The 25,821-nt window shown below is 34.5% G+C and overlaps 1 protein-coding gene across 1 annotated transcript in view; it reads left to right on the forward strand.

Moving 5' to 3' along the window:
* LOC149078204 (SPEG neighbor protein-like) overlaps window positions 1-23,458 on the forward strand; it is a 380,947-nt gene extending 357,489 nt beyond the window's left edge. Inside the window, exons 4-5 of the mRNA XM_089241793.1 lie at window positions 18,271-18,564; window positions 22,719-23,458. Coding sequence (XP_089097919.1) covers window positions 18,271-18,564; window positions 22,719-22,867 — 443 coding nt within the window. The 3' untranslated portion in view covers window positions 22,868-23,458. The remainder of the gene's footprint in view (window positions 1-18,270; window positions 18,565-22,718) is intronic.
* Window positions 23,459-25,821: the final 2,363 nt, after the last annotated feature.

The following is a 25,821-nucleotide window of genomic DNA, read 5'->3' on the forward strand; positions in this document are numbered from 1 at the left end:
ATTTATCATAGACACGTTTGGTAACAAAACCTGTGTGTTTCTCTCCTCCGGCTTCCTGTACTTTATTCATAAAAACCTAGAAAGCATGATTGCATTTGCATTCAGCATGGGTTTGAGCACACTCACAAAGAATAAAAAATGCATTTAAATAAGAGAAACCAAATACAGTACAAACAACTAACCATACTGGAAATCAGATATGCGTCATAAAACAGTACGAATAATAAAATAACTAAAATCCAAAAAAGTGATAATATATGAAAAGAAATAAGAATTGAAAATGTTAAATATGCTAGAAAGAAAAAAAAACATGAAAATAGTTGAAATTATAAAAATGCATTGTAGATAATTGTAAAAATGTAAAATATTGAAGGAATGGCGAATCCAATTTAAAGGATATTCACATTTTATAACAATACGTTTTCTTTTCTGTAAGTGGCTGGAACATTTTTATCAATTTCCAATTAAATTTCAATATTCTATCTTTAAAAGCTCAATTAGCATACTGAATCGATACGAAATAAAACATGATGTCATATAAATTCAAATATATTGAAATCGATCCAAAAAATTAAATACTGTATGAATAGAAAATAATTGTGAGTGGTATCTCTCATTCCTACAGTATCTTAAAATTCCATATTCGTGCATTAATTAGTGTATTTATTTCTCTCATAATACATACGTACTTTATATAATAATAAAACTAGTATAAATAAATACGTACTTATATGTAAAGAGACGCGTGCAAAACGTATAATAAAATTACCGTGCTCTCATCTAAATACTCAAGTAGGAATGTATACAACGAAAGACTATCACACAAAAAAAACAGAGAAGAAAAAATAAACTTCTCCCGAATGTATATATAACTAAAGCTTTAATGAATAAAATAATGAAGTCACGTTTAGATTCGTAAAAGTTAATCTAATTAAACTTTGTGAAAGGTTGGACGATGATTGTATCCGAGGAAAAAGCTTGGTGCGAGATAATTAGCTTAATTTTACCTTTTTTTCTCTCTCTCCTTCGTATTTTATTTTTCAATTCCAGAAAATTTTGGAATTCAGTGCGCAGAAATATAAGAAATCGCGAGAGAAAAGAATTACGCATTTTTTTTCTCTGTTCACATAAAGCATTAATGAAGAGATTTTAAAGAAATCAATTAAAAGTCTGTGGGAAATTAGGTGCGATTTTTCTTGTACATTATATCATGAAATATTCACAACTTGTGTTAAAATGGATATGGAATTTAATTAATTGATAGTTTTTTTTCCCCCACATTGGAATTGTATTTTCGATGGTTTTCTATTCCCAATATAATTGATGAAGCATTGAGATGGGACACGAATATAAGCACAGACTCAGCTATGCAAGCTTCACATGGCTATCGGAGTCACAAGATGTGAAACGCGAAATAAAAATTATTGTACCATGAATTCAAGGACGCCTTGAGGACCCCAGAAATTTTAGGGTACGGGTGTGCAACCTTTAGGAGAGTTCGGGCCACTTCACTGATTTGTAAGTTTGCCGCACAGGCCGCTTAGTTAATTTATCTGGAACAGCACCGCGGGTCTCCTAAGTGATCTGTAAGTGTGACACAGGTCATTCAAGTGACTGTCACAGATAGCCCAAGTACTCTGGAACTGTACCGCAGTGATCTGGAAATATGTCGTGGATCACTTTAAATTATCTGGGAATGTACCTGTTGTCACTTAAGTGATCTTTGAATGTGCCGAGATTAGCTCTAGTGCTCTGGAACTGTGTCGAGGTGACCTGGAAATATGCCGCGGGTCACTTTAAAGGATCTAGAAAAGCGCTGCGAGTCACTTATCGTGATCTTTGAATGTGTCGTGGGTCGCTTAAATGACTTGTGAACGTCGCGGTTCACTTAAGTGACCTCTAAATATGCCACGGGTCACTTTAATATATCTGGTAATGTACCGCGAGTCATTTATGTGATCTTTGTATGTAGCGTGGATTGCTAAATTGCACCGCAAATGTGCCGCACTGATCTGTGAATATGCCGCGGGTCACTTAAGTGGCCCATGAATATGTTACGGGTATTTAAAATACAGTAGCGGTGATTTCTGTAAATATTTCGCGGGTCACTTAAGTGATCTGGAAATGTGTGGCTTAGTTTTACACCATTAGTCATTCATATCATTAGTTTTGTAGCAGTTTATTTTTTACAAAATTAGGTTCGAGGTCGCAAGCCCTATAAAGGGTCATTGGATGAGGATGTATGTCTTAGGGGGCCGTGAGCGTTAATGAGAAAACGATTAACTAATTTTTTGCATCATGTTTATTTCATCGCTATTTACCGAATACTATTTCGCAAACAGGTCCATGGCCTTCGTTTTATTGGTACATGGGGTCCGAGGAATTTATTTTATTGATACATAAGGTCCGTGGAAAGCAGAAGATAAAGAACCCTTGCCATATGGGAAAATTTGAGATGTTGAAATTTAAATTAGAAGTGACATTTAACATGAAACGGAATCTGTTGTTCAAAACCTTTCTAAATGCGTTGGCGTTGGATAAAACGTGGCTGGCGTTTGATTAACTGGCAGAATAAACACGGTTATATCTTCCGTTTCTCATGAAAAAATTTTCCCATCACTGCAATAGGCATATTCAAACATGAATTTCATATATTACTCTCCTTATGTTTCATACGATTCTCATAATTACATCATCACTCCACTTAAGCCGTCATAATTTTTCGATAACATGAGGTGACGACTTATCGAGGTTTTACTGTATATATACATTGTAGATATTCGACCAAACTTCTGAAGCTCCATCGCAGGTTATCTAAATACCTTCAGACATTTTTATCCATTTTAACCATCTATTTCCACCCATTCCCGTTTTTTATTTCTTCATAAAACCGTATGACATTGATTTTACTAGAAATTTTTCTGTTAGATATCTTATGAACGCGATGATACCGTATCGAAAAAATACAATGCAGATGTTTTTGATCTTCATAGAGCTTCAAAAATTGAAATGTATCAAAACCCTTCTCTATTATTAACACCTTTCGCAAAGTTCCATAATTTTCTGATGAGTAGTTAAGTCTATCGGATTGTTTAGAACATGAGAATTTTAATTATGTAAACCCGGAAACACACACACATACTTGAATTCCAAATATGTTTAGATACAGAAAGAACATTTTATATAGACACATTAGAGTAATTTCATCTCTGAAGATTCCAGCATAGCAGCAAGCGAAACGTTTAGGAAAAACTTGAGAAAACTGGTGCCGACCATCAGTGCTGTCTAATGCTGTCTGTCCATCAGTGCTGTCCATCAGTGCCTAACGCATGGGGCACCCCCGGGCACGGCTCAGGGGCCTCAAGAATAGAGGGGCCTCATAAAAATGAGATCTGATTAAAATTTGCTAGAATTTACCAGGTAGGGCCTCCGAAAAACCAATTGGCCCGGGGGCCCATGATGCTCTTAAGACGGCCCTGCCGACCATATCAAACTAACCTGTCTTTGCAATGATGGACTTTTGGTTGGAATTTGCTGTTGTTGTTTCTGTTTTGAAGAGTATTGGTGGAAATTGCATCATGGAAGATTGGACCTAGAAAGAGTAAATCGGTTCCAAAGAATCTAATGACCCTGTTTTTATGTCAAAATCCCCAGTGTTCAGTTTCAACGTTGCCTTATAAAGCTCAAGGGCTGCAAGAAGGCCATGCAGCCGCCGTGAATTGAAATACACTGGTCTATATCAGTTGATCACCAACTTTTGTTACCCGTGGCTTCTTTACCCAATTTCACGATTCATCTGAGGTTCCCCAGAATAGTTTGGTGTTTATTTTCTCATATAAAAAAGCAACTTCAAAGCCTAAATAGGCACCCAAATCAGTATCTCCAGCTCACTGTGACGCTCCTGATAAAGGTTGGTGACACACACTTTGAAAACCACAAGGAATCGACAAGAGCTATTATTTGTTAATACACCCCAGAGGTGTATTAACAAAAATAGTAAATGTATAACTTGATATCAGTTGATCACCCTTATGGAAAAGAATATATATTGAAAAAGAAAAGATATTTATAATGGTTTTCTGCATTTTTTTTTAATTTTGGGGCACGAATGCGAGCCGGTTTTCTAATTAAAAGTTCTCTCCTCAGTGAGCATAAAAATTTAAGCATTCACCATCTTCAATTCAAAATATGGAAGGCAGATGACAACAAAAGAATACGAATCTAGCACAACTCCGACAAGAAATATACCTTAAAGGCCACACCTACACACAGATATACACACATTCCGGCATGTGCCGATTCGTTAGAAATTCCACAGAGGAACATTTCGAGGTGAATGTACAATTAAGCAGTAGTTGTAGTGTTTTCTAGATGCCAGGATTTTCAAGCGTACAGTTTCATTTACTGTTTATCTCATTCTGGGAGATAGTGCGGAAGGGGGGGGGGCTTATCTTTCTTGTGTATTCTTTGTATTTCATTGAGAACCCCCAAAAATTTCTTGATCATAAAAAATATATATACCCTTCGTCCAAACCCGTGTATTCATATAATATTCATTCATTTCAGTGATACATTTCAAAAATTTATAGTGAAAACACGTATATTTACATTCCAAAAAAGAAAGGCAGAAGTTGTTTCCATCGCATGAATTCGTGCTTTTGTACGTCATCTACGAAACAAGAGAGAGAAAAGAAGAGAAATATATACAGTTTCGAGCTTACAAATTTCTGAATATACAGTGACATCAATATGAAAATTGTCCATATATATATGAACATAGTGACGCTGCGGCTGATATTAATATATCTTTGCTTTGAGCTGGGGGACAAAAAAAATGGAACGGAAAATTGCCAAGAGAAATTCTTATTCTAATGAAGGCAGTGCGTTCTTCGCATTCCGTTCTCAGAGAGCATTTTTTTTTTATTTATTTATTTGTGAGTTCTTCATTTGAATACCAGCAGCAGCAAACACTCGAGACGGGGAAAAGAAAACTTGGGGAAAATGGGAATTTTTACTTTTTTTTTTACTATCTCGATTTTTTTCCCCCTTTGACTATTCAATATAAGAGGGGAAAAATTTTTTAAATAAAATTCCAAGGAAAAAACAACAAATGTCCTCATTAAACTAATTGCCCATCTCAAGTGCATAATAAACGTGCTGTTTGTGCATCTGCATACTTGAATATAGTGCACATAGTATTTTTTTTTCCTACGTAATTTCATCTCCTTGCGTTCCTTCCAATGCTATCAGCAGCTATAGGCACATCAAAGTTGCAGGAATGAATTATTACAGTCGACACACCACTTATTACAATCACTGATAATTTTATCAAACGGATGTTGTTATAATTTTTTCAAGGAATGTAGCAGACCAATATTAAACATCTTCGGGACTTTGGATAATGTAATGTATTTTTTTCCGGCGATAGGTTGTTTTTTGCGTATTCCGAAGCTAAGGTTTAACCAAACACCCTCCCTCTCTCAAACCATCGTTATGAGCCTGCAAGACTATGTAGGAGGCTAGAAAATGTCCTCTCCCCTTCGCTTGTTGGCAAGCATTTCCGTATTTAATGCCGTAATCGATCCATAGTATTTGTGTACATGTATTGTATAGATCCATGTACTTGTGGAGCTGTTTTTGCAATGGATTTCCTGTAGCGGAAGCAAGTGTATGACGAAAAAAAGGCTTTCTTTCAGTTCTTGATCAGTTTCTTTCAGTTGACAAGATTCATATTTATCTTTTAGTGAGACTGTCTCATGGGATCTGTGAAGCGTATTTTACATAAAAAAAATATCGCAATTCGTGATATACATTGAGCAATTCCATTCTAATCCGTTACTATGGCTGAATAACAAAAGTATCGGGATTGCTGCTCGAAGGACAAAAAAAGTTCCGTTTTTCAGAATAAAATTAAAGAAATAGAGAACGATTGAACATTTTGCAACCAGTTACGTTGTTAAGGGGTAAATTAATTACACTTAGAAAGTTATCTCTTTCTGTATAGGTAATAATAAATGTCGTATGAACTATACTGCTCAAAAAGCAAAAAAATTACTTCTTTTCACGGCACTAACATTATATGGTAAAAACTGTATGTAATGAACACCATTTTAACGTCATCCCGCTTATAAGGTCAGTTTTTAAAAGATCGGTTCTTTGTACATATAGCATGTTTGGTCTCATTGGCTTTTGAGTCACCCCGCTTATGAAGTCATTTTTATTCGGTGTGACGTTATACCGGGTCTGACTATAATATGCACGAGATGCCATACCTCCCCCAACTCATATATGAAAGGAGGTGGGTGATAGGCCCGTGGATCCAGAGAGGAATTTTTTTGTTTTTATTTTTTTCAAACTTTTTATTCTATATATTTACTGAGCAGGGTCAGGGGTTCTTAGATATTCAGGGGTTCTTGTCTATGACAATTGTTCATCCCTTAATAACCTAGGCCTTGATCTTTTTAGCAATTTTGATGTCATCATCACACACACTCATTTATTAAAAAACTTGGAACGTGTTTTTAAAAACCTTTGTTTAGGGGTAACATCTCAAATGAAATTCATTCATGATCTAAGAAGTCCCAAAAGTGCAAAATAATGTTTAAGGGATCGCCTTGAAGGATCATCTAGAACTGTTTTCCCCTGCATTTTGTTACCTTTTCTCGTCAAATCACTAATGAAGTCTTATGGGTGAAGTCCCTATGGGGTTCCGTGGAGCACCGGTTGGGAAACACTATGCTTCAATGATGTTGTAAGAAATTTCAGAGACTCACTAGTCTCAATAAGAAAAAATCCGCCCTCAAATTGATGTAGGAAGGTAACCTTTAAGGCCCGTGGAAAAAGTTTTCTTCTCCGGGTCATATTTACCAGAACGTAACCAAGATAGAAAAGAAACATTAAGGGGAAAAAATTCAATAACACATAAGCCTTATAAAGATGAGGTGATAAGTGATAAAGTAGGGGAAAATCATAAAAATTAATTTACAAATGGTTATTGGATAAACTATTCAAACAGATCTCTGTTTGGGTCAAACAGACCGTAGCTGTGCAGCAGGTATAAGTGAGTTAATGCTTTTCTGGTTTTTGTGGATTTCATTCATTTAGAATATTTCCTCGGATGACAAAGAACTATTACTTCTCCATAACACAAATACATCATCATTCAGAAATAATCATAAAATATAATAATATATGCATTCCTGACCTTCGCTTATATCATGTGAGCGCCGAATAAAATAACGATGGATATAGTGTATAATATTCGACGCTCCTGGAATTAATTAGCGTAATAGTAATACATACTGTATGAACGAACAGAATTTCTTAACTCTGTCAAATGTCGTAGGCTGTCAAATGTTAAATGATCTAAAAATAACGTGCTCATTTTATTATGTATCATTTCTCCTACTATGCCACGTATACATTCGCTTTATACGTAATGAGGCATAATTTTTTATGCGGTTCCCCTTCTTCTCTAACTTCCAATTAGAAAGTTGCTGCTCTGTCGTCTTTTCTTAGCCATGAGCTGCTGCAGGCTCCTAGAGTGATGGGGAGGGGGTAAACACTAAAGGTGTGCATTGCGAATGTGTATACTCTACCCTTCCACCCATGCTGATAATGAATTTTTTTTACTGAACGGGGTAGGTGATCGCCCTTCCCCTACATCTGCCTATGCTGTTAGGCCAATAAAAAAAAAGTTCATAGGAGTGCAATATTTACCGAGTATTTCGGTTCAAAAGTAAGTTCTCTATTCTAGAATGAATGCTGGGATGTGTGTTATGAGTGTATATGTGTCCCTAACGCATCGATGTTATCAAAGATATACATGTTTTCATTTTATACTGGTGCTGTTATCTGTTTCCCATATTTCGAAGTGAAGATGATGAATGCTCTTATATTTTTTTAATTATTTATGCAATATCGTTGGCCTAGAATCCTATCTAAGAGGCTGCGGCTGATTTAAGCATAGATATAATCTACACATAGATATAATTTGTAATATTGAACAAGAAATCAGTGATCGTGTGGAAATCAACAATAGCAGAGGGGAGTTTGCTCCATTCGACTATGGCATTAAGAAAGAAACTGTATTTAAAACAGTTGGTATAGGAAAAATCAGGTTTTAATTTTTTTGAGTGATAATAAGTCTGTTGGAGACATAGGTAGGCTCAGTCATCGATGACCATGAATATTATTCTCATGAAGCATGACTCATCGACAGATAAGTCGGTGAGTAGCGACTGGTTGGAGATTAAGTTCGCTTTTACTATCAGAAATGGAACTAAAAGAGGACCAGCAGTTATGAATAAAGTGAGTGGAGTTATTTAGAATAGGTTAAAGTTTGTCGATATTGCTGAAGGTGTGGGGGGGAAGGGTTCTCAGACTTCAGCTGCATATGAAAGTACGCGAGAAATATAAGTTTTTTTAGGAAGTCAGACATTCCAAGTATAGTGTTTGACGTTGCGGCGAATGAAGAAAATACAAATATATACTGGAAAAAAATTAGGTATTGATGCTTCATTTCCTATACCAATTTGCATTTCATTTCGCATTTAAAACATAACCATTGAAGAAGTTTAAAAAACTTGTAGACGAAGTTATAAACAAAAAAAGTATTTTAAACTAGAAAATAAATAACATAGCAAAAGAAACAAAAGAAAAAAAATTTAAGCGAAATAAGTCTAGTCCAGAGATCATTTATCTCCTGAATATTTATCAAACCGTTCTGAAGAAGAAGGAAAGGAGGGATTACTACTTCTCCTTATTAGCATTGGTTTTCCTTTCACGTATTCTATGGGAGGCTCACTCGAGATAAAAGCAAAACGACTTCAAATCAGAAAGTTATTTTGAGATATTCTCTAAGCCCTTGTTGAATAGCGCAAAGGGTTCGTTGAAGAACGAATTTTCTTAATCAATCTCAACTCCATTTTAGTTTTTCTTTAAAAAAAATAAAGGTCAATTCTCTAATCGAAAAGTAATAATAAACAAAACAATAACATCTCTACGTTTGCAAATGGAAACTCCATACATTGATGTTAGTTTAAGCTATTATAACCAGTGTATTTGTGTTAAATATACATGTATGAGTTGTATATGCCTTCATCGATATTCACTTAACATCATTCGGAAATAAAGAGTAGTGTAATAACGTATACCTAATGTATCCCGTTGTTTTTGTTGTCATAGTATCTTTAAGGCTGATTCTCTTTTTCCCACAGCAGTTCTTTATTAAATTATTAAAAATAAATAAATGAATGAATGGATAAAAAGAGCCCTGGCAGAGCTTTTGCAGGAATATCGATCCAATAATGGCTTTGAAAGCTGAAAGATCCTCCATACTTAATTCAGTATTCTTCCCTTACTTGGAGTGGGGGGATACCAGAAAAGAGAATAAAAATAAAATATAGGAGACAGAAAAGGTTATAGTATCAAAGAAAATGGCTGAGAGATCCTCTCTTTTCATCTCGCTTGGTCTTTGTGAGTTTGGTAGTATGAGATGTGGAGTGAAGGGAATGGATCTCGGTTAGCGAAGCCCACCCCAAGAAAACTTAATTCTTTTCTCTTTATTCTCTTCCTTTTGGTGCCGCTGTATCTTTTTCTTGAGATGTGTCGGCTGAAGAAGAAGAATCCCAGGATTCCTTCTTCTACCTAATTCCATCCTCTTCTAATGCTTTTGTTGTTTGTGTCTCCTTCTTTTCCTCCTTGTTCTTAGCTTGTTCCTTAAATAGTCTTTATACCCTATTTCAGACAGTAAGCTACCCCAGGGCGAACAAGACAAAACTACAATAAGATATACGTCCTCAAATAAATTAACCGTTCTTCTTACTTCCTTTTGATCCCCCTTTTTTTGAATACACAGAAAGACGCATAACATATTCATTCTTTTTTATTGGAAAATCATTTTTGAAGGTCGACTATATGTGCATACAATTTTTTAAAGAGTATTTTTTTTAACTTATATTTTTAGTTTTTGATGCTATTAATCATCATATACATTCATTTACTATCAAGACAAACTTTATCAAGGAAAAAAAATTAAATATCAAAAAATATGAATCGATTAATTAATTTGCAGATTAAAAGCATCGTTTATAAATTGAGAATATCTGCAGTTAGAATTAGTTAAAATTATTTTCAAATAAGTATAAGTATACATTATTATTTTTTTATTCTCTTCTTCATTCATTTTTTTCGTTCCTTAAACCTTAATATGATTATCTTAGTTACTGACTATGAAAGATTTATGTGTAAATAATTATTTTTTTAAATAGTATTTTTACCCTATTTCAGACAAAAAGCTGTCCCTGGGTGAATAAGACAAAGCTACAAAAAAGATATACGTCCTCAAATAAATTCACTGTACTTCTTACTTCCTTTTTTAGAAAGACGCGTAAAATATATTCATTTTTTTATTGGAAAAACATTTTTCGTATACATTCAATTTTTAAAAGCATTTATAATTTATATAAAATGTATATGAATAATTATTTTTTGCCTTCCCTTTAATTACCATATACATTTACTAAAGATTGAAGAATTTTTTTTTTTTTAATTGATTAATCAAAAAAGTCGCATCAAAAGAATCTGCTGAAATAAGAGTACGCGTAAAAAACATTTTAGTTGCAATTACTTAAAACCATCTTTATATATTTGCAAATATATATTTTTCTCTCAAGCATTCGTTTTATAATGTCCACTAAGTCTGATCTAGTTGCCTTAATATTTTATAGATATGGAAGATTATGAGCAATTAATTAATTACTCTTTATGAATTTAGGATAAAGTCTTAGTATTAGTCCGTTGTATTAATAGTATTTATATCCGATTTCAGACAGAAAGCTGCCGTTGCGCGAACAAGACTGAAGAAAGATATACGCCCTAAAATATAAATTAACCGTTCTTCTTACTTCTTTTTTTTTATCATCATTTTATAACGCAGAAGGACGTAGAAAATATTAATTTTTTTCAATTGGAAAATTATTTTTAGTGGTAAGTTTGTGCATCAAATTTTTAAAGGCATATAGACTTTTAAAACGTATATAAATATTTTTTTAGTTTTCCTTTAATTGTCATATGCATTTAATGAACTTTATTAAATTAAGTTTAAGTTGAATTATAAATTAATTGAAAAAAATCAAATTTAAAGAATAGTTAATAAAGAGAGGAAAAAAATAAAAAATTTCCGTTGTAATTATAGTTGGAATTATATTGAAATTTTAAAAGTAATCACTTTTCCTTATTTTTTCAAGCAATCGTTTTACAATGCCCACAAAACTTTGTCTAGTTACCTTAATAGTTTGTGCATATGAAAGATTATGTATTATTAATTATATATTCTTAGTGAATTTAGAATAAAATACTAGAACAAAAATCGTTGTAACTTTTTTCCTCAATGTTCTTAGCTTGCTCCTTAAATATAGTCTTTATACACAATTCCGGACAGAAATCTGCACCTGGGTGAATACTACGAAGTTACAGAAGAATATACGTCATCAAATAAATTAACGGTTATTCTTACATCTTTTTTATCCTCTTTTTTGAATACATTGAAAAACGTAAAATATTCATTTTTTTTTTTGTTGGAAAATTATTTTTGGTGTGAGATTTGTACATCCAATTTTTTTATTAATTGTCGCTTTTAAGGCGTACATAAATAATTATTTCTTAGCTTTCCTTTAATTATGCACGCGCGCACACAGACACTCACTCATTAATCGTTAAGGGTTTTTTTTTTGTAAAAATTTTAATTCAAAAATGCAAGTATGTTTCATATAATGAGAATATATGCAGTCGTAATTAGTTAAAATAATTTTCAAATTTGTAAACATGGTTATCTTTTCTTATCCTCTCAAGCATTTGTTTTGTTCATCCCAGAAACCCTAATCTAATTACTTTTATAGTTACTGAGTATGAGAGATTTACGCATGAATAATTAATTATTTTTTGGAGTTTGAAATATGATCATCTTAATATAGATAACGATATAATTTCATGATATTATATATATTTTTAACGATATAATTTTTATTACACTATAAAACATGAAATTATATATTCTCTAGTATCTTCAGAAATGAATCCATATATTTTTCACTTATTTATATTCTCTTCATACCAATTCTTTTCACAATCAGACATTATTTTCATTGAAAGATATGTCTAATTGAAGTTATTATTGTAATATGTGTGAACAAATCATTATTTTTTTGGTGACAGATGTCACTGTTTCTAATTTTATCCACGTTTTTACAAGAATTCTATAAAAAGTGCTCATATACATTTACATGAGAAATATCACTTTTAAAATCCCAACTACTACATTAATACTGGTATGAAAACTAATCTAGAGCTGTTTTTAATTTGGGATCAATGTAGGCGATAAAATTGGCTACCATCAAGTAAAAAGTTGTGTAAGGCAATGTTCTTTAACTACTTTATATTTATTAGCACCTAAACGTACACGCATCTCGTACACTATGCTTTGCGGTGCGGAATTTATAATGAATAGGCGGATTGTGTTGTGTGCGTGACCTAACATATGCGCTATCAGATTTGTGCTTGTTCGTGTTTTTGTTGGTGCTGCCATCTGCGTTTAATATTTCGAAGTGAGGATAGAAAACGATTTTACATCTGCAGACTAGTGGAAGTGACTGGAAAATTTCAAGGACCACCAAAACTGAGGAAATTAATTTACGGACAGGTGAGTAAATGGGAGAAATAATTTGCCAATCGTGGAAAAAAGGGAAGAAATAGCTAGCGGACTTGCGAAAAAGATGAATGGGAGAAATAATTTAAGGGCGAGAAAAAATAATAGGTGCATACTATTTGCGGACCGTCAAAAAATAAGCAAATGGAAGAAATAATTCACAGACCGAAAATAAAAATGAATGATAGAATACATTTCTCTCCAATCAGCAAGAAATAAATAAAAGGAAGAAATTATTCGCTACCGGAAAAATAAATAATAAATGGGAGAAATACTTCACGCACCGACAAAAAAAAGAAAAAATAAGTGGGACGAATAGTTTGCGAAGCGGTAAAAATAAATAAATTGGGAACAACTTGGATCGGGGAAAAAATAAATAAGAGAAATAATTTACAGATCAGCAAAAATATAAATGTAAGAAATAATTTGTGGACCAGCAAAAAAAAATATATCAACAAATAGTTCGTGGACTGGAAAAAGATAACTGAATGAGAGAAATGGTTCACGGACCGACATAAAATAAAGTGAATAAGAGTATCAATAATAATATCATAATTTGTAATAATAATATAATATCAATAACATTTGCAATAATAATATAATATCAATAACATTTGCAATAATAATATAATATCAATAACATTTGTAATAATAATATCATATTTTCTGAATCTTCGAATAAGAAAAATCTAATTAGTAACAACTTGCGGACCAGCACAAAAGAAGTAGGTGGGAAAAAATAATTATCTGATCTACTGACAGCTAAGCATAAATAAAAACCAACATAGAGGTGGTTAAATAGTTAATAGAATCTGAAATTATTTAACAGCTTTGTGAATTAGCGAAATGTTTCGTTGACCAGCTGTTAAAAGCATTGTTGCAAGGTGTCCATTTCGATAGCCGTGTAATCTAAAAAAATATGAATAAATGAATGAAATGTACGTATGACTCTATGGAAATCTACTTCGTTATTTGACCGGAGAAAATTTTCGTTAAATCCTCGCCATTAATGTGCAAAAAAACATAGTGAAATAAAAACAGAACACTTTAAAATATGCTCAAAAATTTGGTTTTAGCCAAAAAAAAAAAATTAAAGTATGTTTTATAGCATTGCTAACAGGAAAGGAGAAAATTTGCCTGATTATGTAGAAGAGATTTTCTCTTAGGAAATATCTTAATTATCTACGTGTTAGAAAGCAAATTCATCCTATGTCTATCGTAATATTTTCTAAAATATAAATACTTGTATAAATTATAAAGGAGGTTCTTGTTCTAATCCAAACATTAATATAATGTAACAAGATACTTCATTGCAAGGAAAACATCTTTCAGGAAACTTTTCACGGAGAATCATCTTCAACGCTTTTATGATGTTTAATCTCAATAACGAGGAATCTCGATGCATGTATATTCATATTATGTATTCAAATAGGAAGTGTCTGAATAGTTTGTTCTAGAGTTTACGACGATCCGAATTCACTAATGAGTCCGATATTTTTATTCGGGATAAATCATTTATATGCACACAGGAGACATCGGCCATAAAATCCTAATCCGCTTATAATTCGACTACTCCGTCTCTCTCACTTTTCAAGAGGTAGTGACTGATTCCGTTCCTTATAGATTTTATCGTTTCGGAATTCCTTTTCTATATTTGTCTTTGCGATTTCATTTGAGTATATTTCTGTAATAATTTGCTATTTCTGTTGATTATTTATACTTTTACCCATAGTGAAAATGTCCACTCAAATAAGAATACTTTGATGAATTCATCATTATTTATCATGATTTTTTTCGATTTACGGAAAGTTCACGGCCACAAAATTCACCAATGTGAAAATTCACCGACAATAGTTCGCCAGCAGTTAGTGAGTGAGCGACCGAGTGATTGAGCATGTGAGTGACTGAATTAGTTGATGAACGGCCTAGGTCAGTCTCTGAACCTATGGTCAGCAAACCAGAGATGGTCCGCGACGATGGCATAGGTGGTCCGCAGGTAGACTTGACAAAATTATTCGCACGTTGTAATTGATATTAGTACTGTCCATATCGGTTAAAATAAAATTATAACTTCGTCGAGGAGAACGCAGGAAATTGCGATTTTGAATACGGGATATCACTAAATTTTGAAGAAAAAAAATTATAATTTATTGTTTTAAATGCAATTTGCTAACTGACGACGTGCAAGAACCAGACAGTTCCACTTTTTTTAAAGATTTTCAGTTTCTCACTTACTCCTATGAAGTAAAAAATCTTCTATCGATTGGTGCAAGAACCATACAGCTTCAAGTAATAGCTATAGAGATATAAAGGAAAGGATCTGTACAGGTTATTCTCATACGGTGCAGGAAACAAGACAGCTCCTGGAGCTATTATTATTATTATTTTAAAATCTTTCTATTCATTTTTTTTCTGCAAACTTATTACAAGTTACTTCTTGTAACCATATACACTCAGTGGCGAAAAAATTAGGAACAGCCCTCACTCAAACTTCGACTCGTTCGTGCAGCACTTGCACTGACATAATAAATCGGATTTGCTTATAGCTAAAGCTTTCTCCTTGTTAGAAGCACCAGTTAATTTTGCAATTTGTCTGTTCATGGAGAAAACAAGAGATTAGAGTGACTTTGAACGCGGCGTGATTGTGGGTGCCAGAGGAAGTGGTTGCAGTATCTCCGAAGTCGATAACGTTCTTGGCTTTTCTCGTACAACAGTATCTCGATTCTTCAAAGAACGGCAGCAAAGCCAAAAAAAACTTCGATCGGAAAGCGGAATAGTGAGTGGAAATCACTTGTGAACGAAAGAGGTGCCGGACGACTGACACGCATTGTGTGTGCAGCAACAGAAGAGATGCAACGCAACAGGTTGCAGCCCAATACAACTCAGGATCATCGCAAAGCATATCCGTCTTCTCTACAAGGCGAATCCTGAAACGAATTGGTTTTCATTGCCAACAACCAACAATAATACCTTTGATTCCGCTACAAAACCGAATAAAACGGCTTTTGTGCGCCGAAATTGGACACTTGATGAATGGAAGAAAGTTGTCTAGTCTAACGAGTCAATATTTCTCTGTTATGTTATTTCTTCTTCACGACGTTGACAGCAGGATCCGTGTGTGGCACAATCAGCTCGAAGCCATGGATCCGGCATGCCACATGACAACTGTTCAAGCGGGTGGCGACAGAATCTTGGTCTAGGAAGCATTTTACTGGTATACTCTTGGCCCCTTATTTCCATTGGAAATATTCATCAATGCCACTTACCTCAATATCGTTCCAGTAGAATTGTGCAACCTCCACGGGGCTGGAATTATCTCTGACTGATTTGAGGAACATGATTCAGAGTTTCAGTTGTTTCAATAGCCCCCTCAGCCACCCGATTTCAACAAAACTGAGGGGACGAGGTTTAAAAGTGTGTTAAAAGCTTCGAAACAACACCTAATCTGAGGGAATTAAGAGCTGTTATTTTGATAGCATGAGCTAATATTCCACCTCAACGATTTCGGCAACTTCTAGAGTCCATGCTTAGAAGAATATCTGCTATCATCAAAGCCAGAGGAGGTCCCATACGATATTAGTGGTGAGTAGCAGGGTATTCCTAATTTTTTGGCCGTTGGGTGTAGTATTAATGCATTAATAAAGAGTTTTTGGGTATCTGCTAAGTATTTATCGGTAAGCCTGGTCGTAAAATACCTGTGTTGGATGGAAAAAGCGAGACAGCTTCATTCTCAATGAAATAAAAAACCAGGCAAAAGGGTAAAAAAGTAAAACCGGTCTGTGGTAAATGAAAGGTATTATTAATTGCTCTATGACATGAATGTCGCTCTCTACTTGTTAATACAAGATATACAGAAGACTGGATGTTGTGAAGATATTTATTCTTGTATTAACAAGTGGAGAGCGACATTCATGTCATATATATAGCCCTCTGGTGGCTCGTCGTCCATGAGCTATTAGCTGATCGGTTTCACCGTCCATTGCACGGTTCCGTTCGGCATATATACGCTCTAACGAAGGAAAATCTCTATCTCCTCTGTAGCTTAGTGGTCAGAGCACTCGTCCGGCAATCGAGGGACCCGGGTTCGACTCCCGGTAGAGGCAGAGATGAGTTTTTTCCTTCCTTAAAAAATTAACATCTCAAATAATAAATATCTTCACAACATCCAGTCTTCTGTATATCTTGTATTAATTGCTCTATTCAAAATATTGATAAGTTTTGAACGTTAACGCATTTCCTTACGCGTTTTTTGTCAGTCCTGAAAATTTTAGGAACCTGCAGCTGTCTTGCTTTTGCACCCACGTCTTCTACTACTAATACGCATGAGAATTACAATGTGAATAAACACAAAATATGAAGAAAGGAACAGCTAAACGCCTTGCGGAACTCTATATCAAGTTAGTTCAGTGGCCAAAAAAAATGGAAGGATAGTAAAAGGGAAAAACCTCTCCATATAGCGTGATAATTACCGCTAAAATTGCTGAAGGGTGTGGAAATAAAAGGCAGCTACAAACCGCAATTAAAAATGTACAGTATTTCAAGAAAAAAATATTCAAATGATCTGATGACCACATTTCATTGAAATAATAAGATAAACTGGAATCTTAAATATAATAATCCGTAAAATACAGGACCTTGTAAATTGTCACCAGAAAACATTGTCAAAAGTAGGCAGAATCACCGATCGTAATTTAAATTGTAGAAAAAACCATTAAGCATCGCAAATGTGAGTTGAATGCATATAATATAGAATAAATAAAATGATAAGTATAGAAATAAAATATAAATAAATATATAAATAAAATATAAATAAATATATAAATAAAATATAAATAAATATATAAATAAAATATAAATAAATATATAAATAAATATATAAATAAAATATAAATAAATATATAAATAAAATATAAATAAATATATAAATAAAATATTAATATAATTTTTGCTATAATTATCATTTATGGCATATCATCAGCTATATAACTTATATTATGGAAACGCTGTTTGTGCGTGTACCCCGTGTGTGATTTTTTTGTTACGAATTTCGTAATTATTGCAAATTCAAATAAATGTCGTTGAAAAAACAGAACAAATGTTTAAAACAAATAGGAACAATGAAAATTACATGTATGTTACCTAGAACGGAACACAAGAGCCCCGTCAAATTGTTTCAGATATTTTACTGGTTCTTGTTTTCAGAAAGGTTGAGAAACATTGACCTGGGTTATAAGCATACCAATGTGTGACAGCGTGAGTGAGTGATTTACAGTATGAATGACCGAGTGAGTGGGTGAGTGATTGAGTGAGTAAGTGATCGAGTGGCCAACTGAGTTCAGAATAATCGAGAAAAATAATTTCAGATTTGACAAAAGAATTTATTTATCGATTTTCTTCTTTTCAAAATTTTTTGTATCGAATATTTTTTGTTTTATGATGTTGGTAAATACGTTTGCAATGATTATGAACAAGATATATACTGCATGTATAAATACATAATAACTACAATGTATAGGTGAGTTTGATTGTTTCCAATTATTATTTTCTTTGGTTTTGTTTCACAGAGAGCAAAGCTAAAATAATCGGAGGACCAACGCTATACATAAACAGCGGAAGCACGATCAACTTGACATGTCTGGTGATGGAAAGTCCTGTACCTCCAGACTACGTGTTTTGGTACCACAACGGCAAAGTCATCAACTACGACTCTCCAAGGGGAATAAGCGTCCACACCGAGAAAGCCCAAAGGACGACCAGCAAACTACTCATAAGCAATGCTCAACCCAATGATTCTGGAAACTATTCCTGCGTACCTTCCAACGCCGAGCCAGCAGCGATCGGCCTACATGTACTGAACGGTGAGGAAAGAATCTTGCATTCCACACTTCTATCCTCTGATATATAAATGTCATATCTATTTAATATTTGATGTCTCAAACCAGTTAAGCATCTTGATATATCAAAAGATTCTGATTCTCTTACGAGCTTCTTTCGCTTGCCTTTGATCTCAATAGGTCTTTTAAATCATCTGGCGATACTGGGAACATTCGCAAAAATTTGCGCGACGAAATTATTTAAACGCTCATATCTCAGGAAGTATTCAACGCAAGTCAAAAGCAATAGTATCGTCAGTCAGATGCACATTAATATCGAATCCAATGATATCATCCCGGTTTTAATATATCTTGATGTCTGGGCACCAGGTCCGTGACCCCGATATGTAATAAATTGTTTTCCGCCATGTCTCGAACAGTTCACAACCAAAATAGACGACAGATGTTATAATATCGAGTGTTAGCTATTCCAAAGACAAAGCCGATGGTAATGACATAATTTAATTACATCAGTACTTACCACGTAATTCAAGGCACAAAATACGTATTCACGTCAAAACTCTCGGCCGTGTCTATGGCACAGCCTACCCCAATTTTTTTGACCCAAAGGAATTAATAAATAATTAAAAAAAAACATGATTTATTATTTTTTTTGCTACCGTATTCGTCCACATTAGCTGGCATGCCCGAAAATTCGAGAGTCACATAGGCTGGAAAATTCTCAGATATACGGACTCTAAGAATCGACTGAATTGGCTGATTTGAACTTTGTCTGTTCTCTGCATTTTGGGATATTTTCCATTTTATGAGCTACATCACAGATTGAGTTTGAGATTAATGTTTACTTCTGCTACCATAAATTTGATTTATTGCGAATTTCGGTTTTACTAAGCATATTCATACTCGTAAAATAGATGAGCTAAACAAAAAAATTAGTATACTGAGAATTTTCTTTTTTGTATTATTTCATCATGTGTTCAAGATTTAAATGAGCAGAGTAAAACATCGAGGAATTGCACAACAAAACATGGTATAATGCCAATCGACTATTAAATTATTTACAATTCTAAAGCGACAACATATTTTTTCAGTCTCTTAACTTGCAAAAAGAAAAAAAAAACGCGAAAAATCTGTGATAATTAGGCTAGAGCGATAAGTGAATGCTCGGTTTTTATAATTGTTATCAAATTCCTGGCAAAACATGTTTATTACAGTGAAAACTATTATTTTATTCAGTACAATATTTCATATATATATTGATAATGGTTTCTTGATGTATATGTGATTCTCACTATACCTCCTTTTGCCCTTCATGTCGGGACTGAACTAGATTCCGGCATTCAAAAAGCTGTTGCCCCATGATATTTACTGATTTTTCCATGTTATCTTTTGACGCCTCTTAGGGGTCGAATTTCTAGAAACCCCTTCTTAGTGAGTATTTACGTTATGGAATCAAAAATCTTCACCAAATTTGATATTTATCCCCCAGTAGCACACCGATATAGAACGACGTAGAGATTTCGATACCATTCGAAGTAGAAATGACATACATTTGTCGACATAGTTCGACATAGGGAAAAATTTGGATTATTTCAAAAAAGACTTATTATCATACACGATATTCTCCTTAGAAACGAAATGCTGTAAATATGAAAGTAAAACTATTTTAGAGAAAAAAAAAGATTTTTGGCGTTTGTTGAGTGAATTTCATTTTGCTATATCGTTCCATATCAGACACGTGAGAATTTCCAACCTCTTTTCGACGTCCAATATTCATGCTACTTTCCGACATCTGTCCGTTATCGGTACGATATCTTAACGGCATCGTTGTGCTACTGCGGTATAGTTTAAGTGGTTTCGGCTCGGCGATGGTCAGTCAGTCAGGACATGCTATTTTATGTCTGTATAAAGGGCGTCCATAATTAAAAGACCCTATTTTAAAGTAGCCAACAGGTGGAACCAGTCATCAGAAAAGTGTGAAATTTTGTGGAGGGCTTCATGAAGTGATGGGAATTTGTTTCGAGTGAAAAAAAAAATTATGTGATGCCACGCAGCAGCTGTTACAAAACCTAGAAACATTCGTGGAGATCTTGTTTCTCAACGTGTTTGCTGCTCAAACAATCACGACAAGTTTACGAGATCACCCTTTCTTGGTCAATTTGTTTTACCAAAACAACAATTCCGCAGTAACTGCTCTACAGAAATATCGGACTTGGAAGAAGAGTCGAAAAGGTCCAATGAATGTTAAAAACCTTCGGAGTATGATAAAGAAATTTGAAACCACAGGATCGTTGGCTGTTCGTCTTGGAAGAGGAAGAAAATCCGTTTCTGTAGACGCAGTACAGTGGGTTCCGCTTCAGGTGGAAGAGGACAGAGCTTCAAATTCTCGTGTCAGGCGTGTAGCACAGGCGTTGAATAGGCCACTGTCCATATGAACATGCGGAATATCCACCGATATTATCCGTACAAACTTTCACTTGTGCAGCGATTGCTTCAACATGATTATGACGCTTGACTCCGGTTTTCACAGCAGTTTCTAGCTCGATTCAGAATGGCCTTGGAATATCCTCTGGACAGACGAAGCGCATTTTCACTTGGATGGTGCAGTCAATACTCACAACTGCCCATTTTGGGAACCACAAAATCCGCACGCTATCTTGGAAGTTCCGTTGCATTCACCAAAAGTGACGGTATGATGTGGATTTACTGCATCATTTATTCTTGGTCCCTACTTCTACGAGGAGTTACGTTATAAAGGTCCAGTGACATGTTCGAAAAAAAGAAGCGATATGCATTACTGTGACAGAACGAAATTGTTCTGGCACTGCAAGCATGTCACTGCCGTGCAGAGACAATCTTTATGCACGACGGAGCTCCTCTACACATTGTAGTGTGTGTTAAGAATGGTCTTTTACAGAGGAACACATTTTACAGAAGAACGTGCCATCAGCCGGCACTTCTCTAATCTGTGGCCTCCCCGATCCCCGGACCTTAATCCATGCGAATTTTGGCTTTCGAGGCATTTGAAACGTGTGGTAAGTCATGACAATCCAAGAACTTTACCTGACCTTAAAGGCAGCATTTCACGCCACGTGCTGAACATTTCCCCGCACACACTTCGGTCAGTTGTGGAAAATGTCATCTTGCGATTTCACATTGTATCTGAAAATGATGGTCATCATGTGGAACACGTTTTTTTTGCAATAACAATTGTAAAACTGTTTCACAATTGTTAAAATTGTAAACGTTTGTCGAAATGTGTCATTTCTTAATCAAATGTCCTCTGGTGGCGACGTGTGCAACTTTTTTTCCCCCGAAACAAATTCCAATCACACTTCATGAAGTCCTCCACACAATTTCACAATTTTATGATGGCTGGTTTCGCCTGTGGGCTACTATAAAATAGGGTCTTTTAATTATGGACGCCCATATAAAAATTGATTTGCTGTCTGTGTGTGTATATTTTTAATACAAATGTATAATTTCAGATGTATCGTCACCAAAGTTTGCATATATAGTAAATGGGACCCGACTTGAACGATAGACTCCTTTAGAAGTTTTTCACAGATGGGAAAATGCCCGAAATGGGAGAAAAACTTTCGGGCAACAATGGTTTTTCTCGGCCTCAACAATCACTTTTGGAATGTTTACTTTGGTTACCGTGATTCCCTAGCAAAGTGTTTCAGACATGTTGTATATGGCTTTACAATAGTTTGCCATTTTTTTAATAGTGCCAGTGTTATGTATAATTGTTTATATGCCTTTATAATGGTTTGCCACTTTTCAATCCTCTCAGTAATTGAAGAAGACCCGGGTAGCGCCGAGTATTATAGCTAGTATACTATGTACAGGGCCGTCCTAAGAGCATCATGGGCCCCCGGGCCAAGTGGTTTTTCTGAGGCCCTACCTGGTAAATTCTAGAAAAGTTTACCAGATCTCATTTTTGTGAGGCCCCTTTTCTCTTGAGGCCCCCGGGCCGTGCCCGGGTTGGCCCATGCGTTAAGACGGCACTGACTATGTATCATAAATTACGCCAGGATTGAGTGACAACATTCGTTATATTCATAATTAGGGGCTGTTTAGTCTGTAAATCTGGAGTTTGTTCTGTTTTGTATTGATTTTGTATGTGTGTAGAGTAATACAGTTTTATGTGACTGTCGTTTCTCTCTGAATAAAAGGTGAGCATCCAGCAGCCATGCAACACGGAAAACACGCTGCTTCTTCTTCTACATCATCAACTGGAGGCGGGCTTCCATCTCAAGGGAACCTCATCATCGCTGCTGTGGCAATTGCTTGTTCCCTCTACAACCTGAACAGAAAACGGTGATGATATCCTCGAAAAGACCCACGACGATATCTTTACACAAACAAACACCTCCCATTGCAATAGTCAGTATCTGGTTATCGTTAAATAACGCCCACTCAGTGTTTTACCCGACAAAAAAAAAACGATTGTGTCTGTGTGTGTGTGTGTACATGTGCACCTCAGAATAATGATATTATAATGGAAAAAAATCTATATATATAAAGATATATACAAAAAGAGGGAAAAAAAACCTGCAATATATTTATTGAGAAAAAGCTGAGGAACGACTTGTGTCGCCATCTAACTTGATCAGTGACAACTAGAAACAATCTCACTATTCCTCTTTTTTTTTTTTCCTGTTTGTATAGGACATTGATCCGTGCGATGGAACAAATAACTATATTTGCACGTGGAAGAACATTTGGATTTATGAAGTATAATACTAGTCATAAAAAAAAAATGAATGGAGATTTTAATACGTGAGCTTATGGATGGGGAAAAATACTGTGGATTTATTATATGTACACATTAATGTGCTCACTGGTGTCCTCGAATGTACATGAAGCGTAAAGTACTAACACTCACGTGATAAATACGAAAGAAATGCAAAGTAAAGGGAGAAGAAAAAAAACTACACAGCTTCATTTGTGGAGCTCATTGAGAACAATAAACAAACGTTTTAATTGATGATATAATTAATTGCATAGAAAATTAAAAATCTATAGCTGAAAAAAAAATGTGTCCACACTTTAAATGTCCGACATTACGTCGAAGACATTCCATATATGTATCTTCTTTTTTACATAAATGAATATATATATATATATATATATATATACATAATTTTTGTTTTCGATAGTAGAAAATTTTATATATATATTTTTCCCCATTATTTATTGCTAGCAAATTACGTTGCTATACAATTTTTTTTTTTCGTACCATACACTCTATGTATTGACTTGTGGCATATGTTATCGTTTAGGCAGGAAAGAAAGCAATACTAGTTGGTCCAAACGAATTATTCAATTTTGCCAAATTTTGTTCGAGAAAGAAGCTCAAAGGCCCATGTATTAAATTTTACCGTATTGGATTAGGTTTTTTTATTATGAATGTTTGGTATTTTATTTATTCGTTCCCATTGGAGTCGGCAGATGGCGACACCTATGCTTGTTTTACATTCTCGCTGGAAAGTAATCGAACTTTTTATCACGTCGCTTCTCAACGTTTTAGACGCTGCAGAATCCTTTGAGAAAAAATATTTTCCCTATGTGCTATGAAACTCTGATTATATAATATCCTTGTTTAAAAGTGTCCATGAAATGACATAAATGATCTAAATAAACCTTTTGAAATTCTCTTATATTCTAAAGCAGCAGGGTTCCATATAAACCATAGTTTCTCAACCTTTTTGTCCCACATCGCCCCCTTCTTCAGAAATTTTTTTCTCCCACCGCACCCCAACGCAATCAAACCCATAGGATCCGATGCTATACCCGTAGCTTCTACCGCCCTCCCCTGAGGCATTCTATTGCCCCTCCCCCAGGTGGCGTTAACGCCCACGTTGGGAATCACTGATATAAACGCAAAGATAGAAAACCATATTCTCAGCCGACTCTAATAATGAATTTATTATATTATGATTTTTTTTTTCAATATCTTGAAAAATTTTTTTGGTTACAGTTGGCAACTTTACTTATATTTACCCGTTTTTTGGCGATAATTATACCGATCTTCCATATATTTTCTCGGTATCTCTTAATTTTATGAAGGAAATGTGGTAAGCTTTTACTTTACTGCTGGTACTTTTTATACCTGAACCCGTTTCGTGGGCCGGATGGAACTCCTTGTCTATCCAGAGGCTCTGCACCTCCTCTCGTAAAATAACACGCAATTTTCAAAGAACCCTTGTAATAACGTTCACTTTCTAGAAAAACCTTGAAATAACATTCTTTACACAGCTCTTGAATCCATGTTCTGAAACCCTTGAAATAATAGTGTATATCATAATAACTGTTGAAACAATCTGAATGCTCTAAGATATTTTGAAATATTATCCCCGTTCACGTCCAGAGAACCTCTTCAGGTAATATTCACGATCCAGAGAACATTTCAGATAGCATCCAGGTCCTAAAAAAATTCCTTGAAAAAAATAATCCAATTCCAGGAAACCATTAAAATGATTCCCATGTTCTTAGGAATCCTTAAAATACTATACCCGTTCCACAAACCTTTGAATTAATAACAACGTTCTAGGGAACCATGAAAAATTCCTCCATCTTCTATAATCAAGGAAACCATTAAAACAATCTATGTAATCTAAGGATAGATAGATAGAACCGCTCACAGCCCCGGACTGATGCAAAGTACCTTACTTCCGTTACCTCAAAAGAGGCTGTAATCTAAGGAACTCTTTAAATCTTATTCACGTTACAGGGAACCCTTAAAAAAATTTCCACATTCCCCCCTAAAAACATTACTATACCTATATTTCATCTGTCTGTATTTCCTAAAAAATCCCATAGTTTCCACGGGGGTTAGAGCCTTCGAGAAACTTCTAGTCAAAATGTTGTGTTTGTCTGTTTTTTAGTTTTTAATCTTACCTCGTTATTATTTTTTTTTACTAGGTGACCTAAATATATGTTCTGCTTCATAGTAATTTAGCAATAATGGATTAAAAATCCCCCTTTTTACTATTACCAAGACGAGTGATAAGTAAATTGCGCGAAATGATAACTCATGTCACACGTGAAAACAATATTTGTAAGAAAAATATGTATATTTGTAATTTTTATTTCATTATTGTACAAAGTGGTTATTTAACTTCCATTGTTGTCGATATATTATTGTTTTCTAATAGAAGAAACAAATTTGCTGCTTCCGATTATATGCAAAAGTGTATTTATCGCCCACAGATGTGAAAACTTGTTTTACTAAAAAAAAAATAATTAATGATTGATGTATATATTGTAATGTTC

The sequence above is a fragment of the Pholcus phalangioides genome, unplaced genomic scaffold, assembly GCF_987345545.1.
Source record: "Pholcus phalangioides strain wild (caught in Gottingen) unplaced genomic scaffold, Ppha-v1.0 ptg000014l_1, whole genome shotgun sequence".
In the NCBI taxonomy this organism is placed as follows: domain Eukaryota; kingdom Metazoa; phylum Arthropoda; class Arachnida; order Araneae; family Pholcidae; genus Pholcus; species Pholcus phalangioides.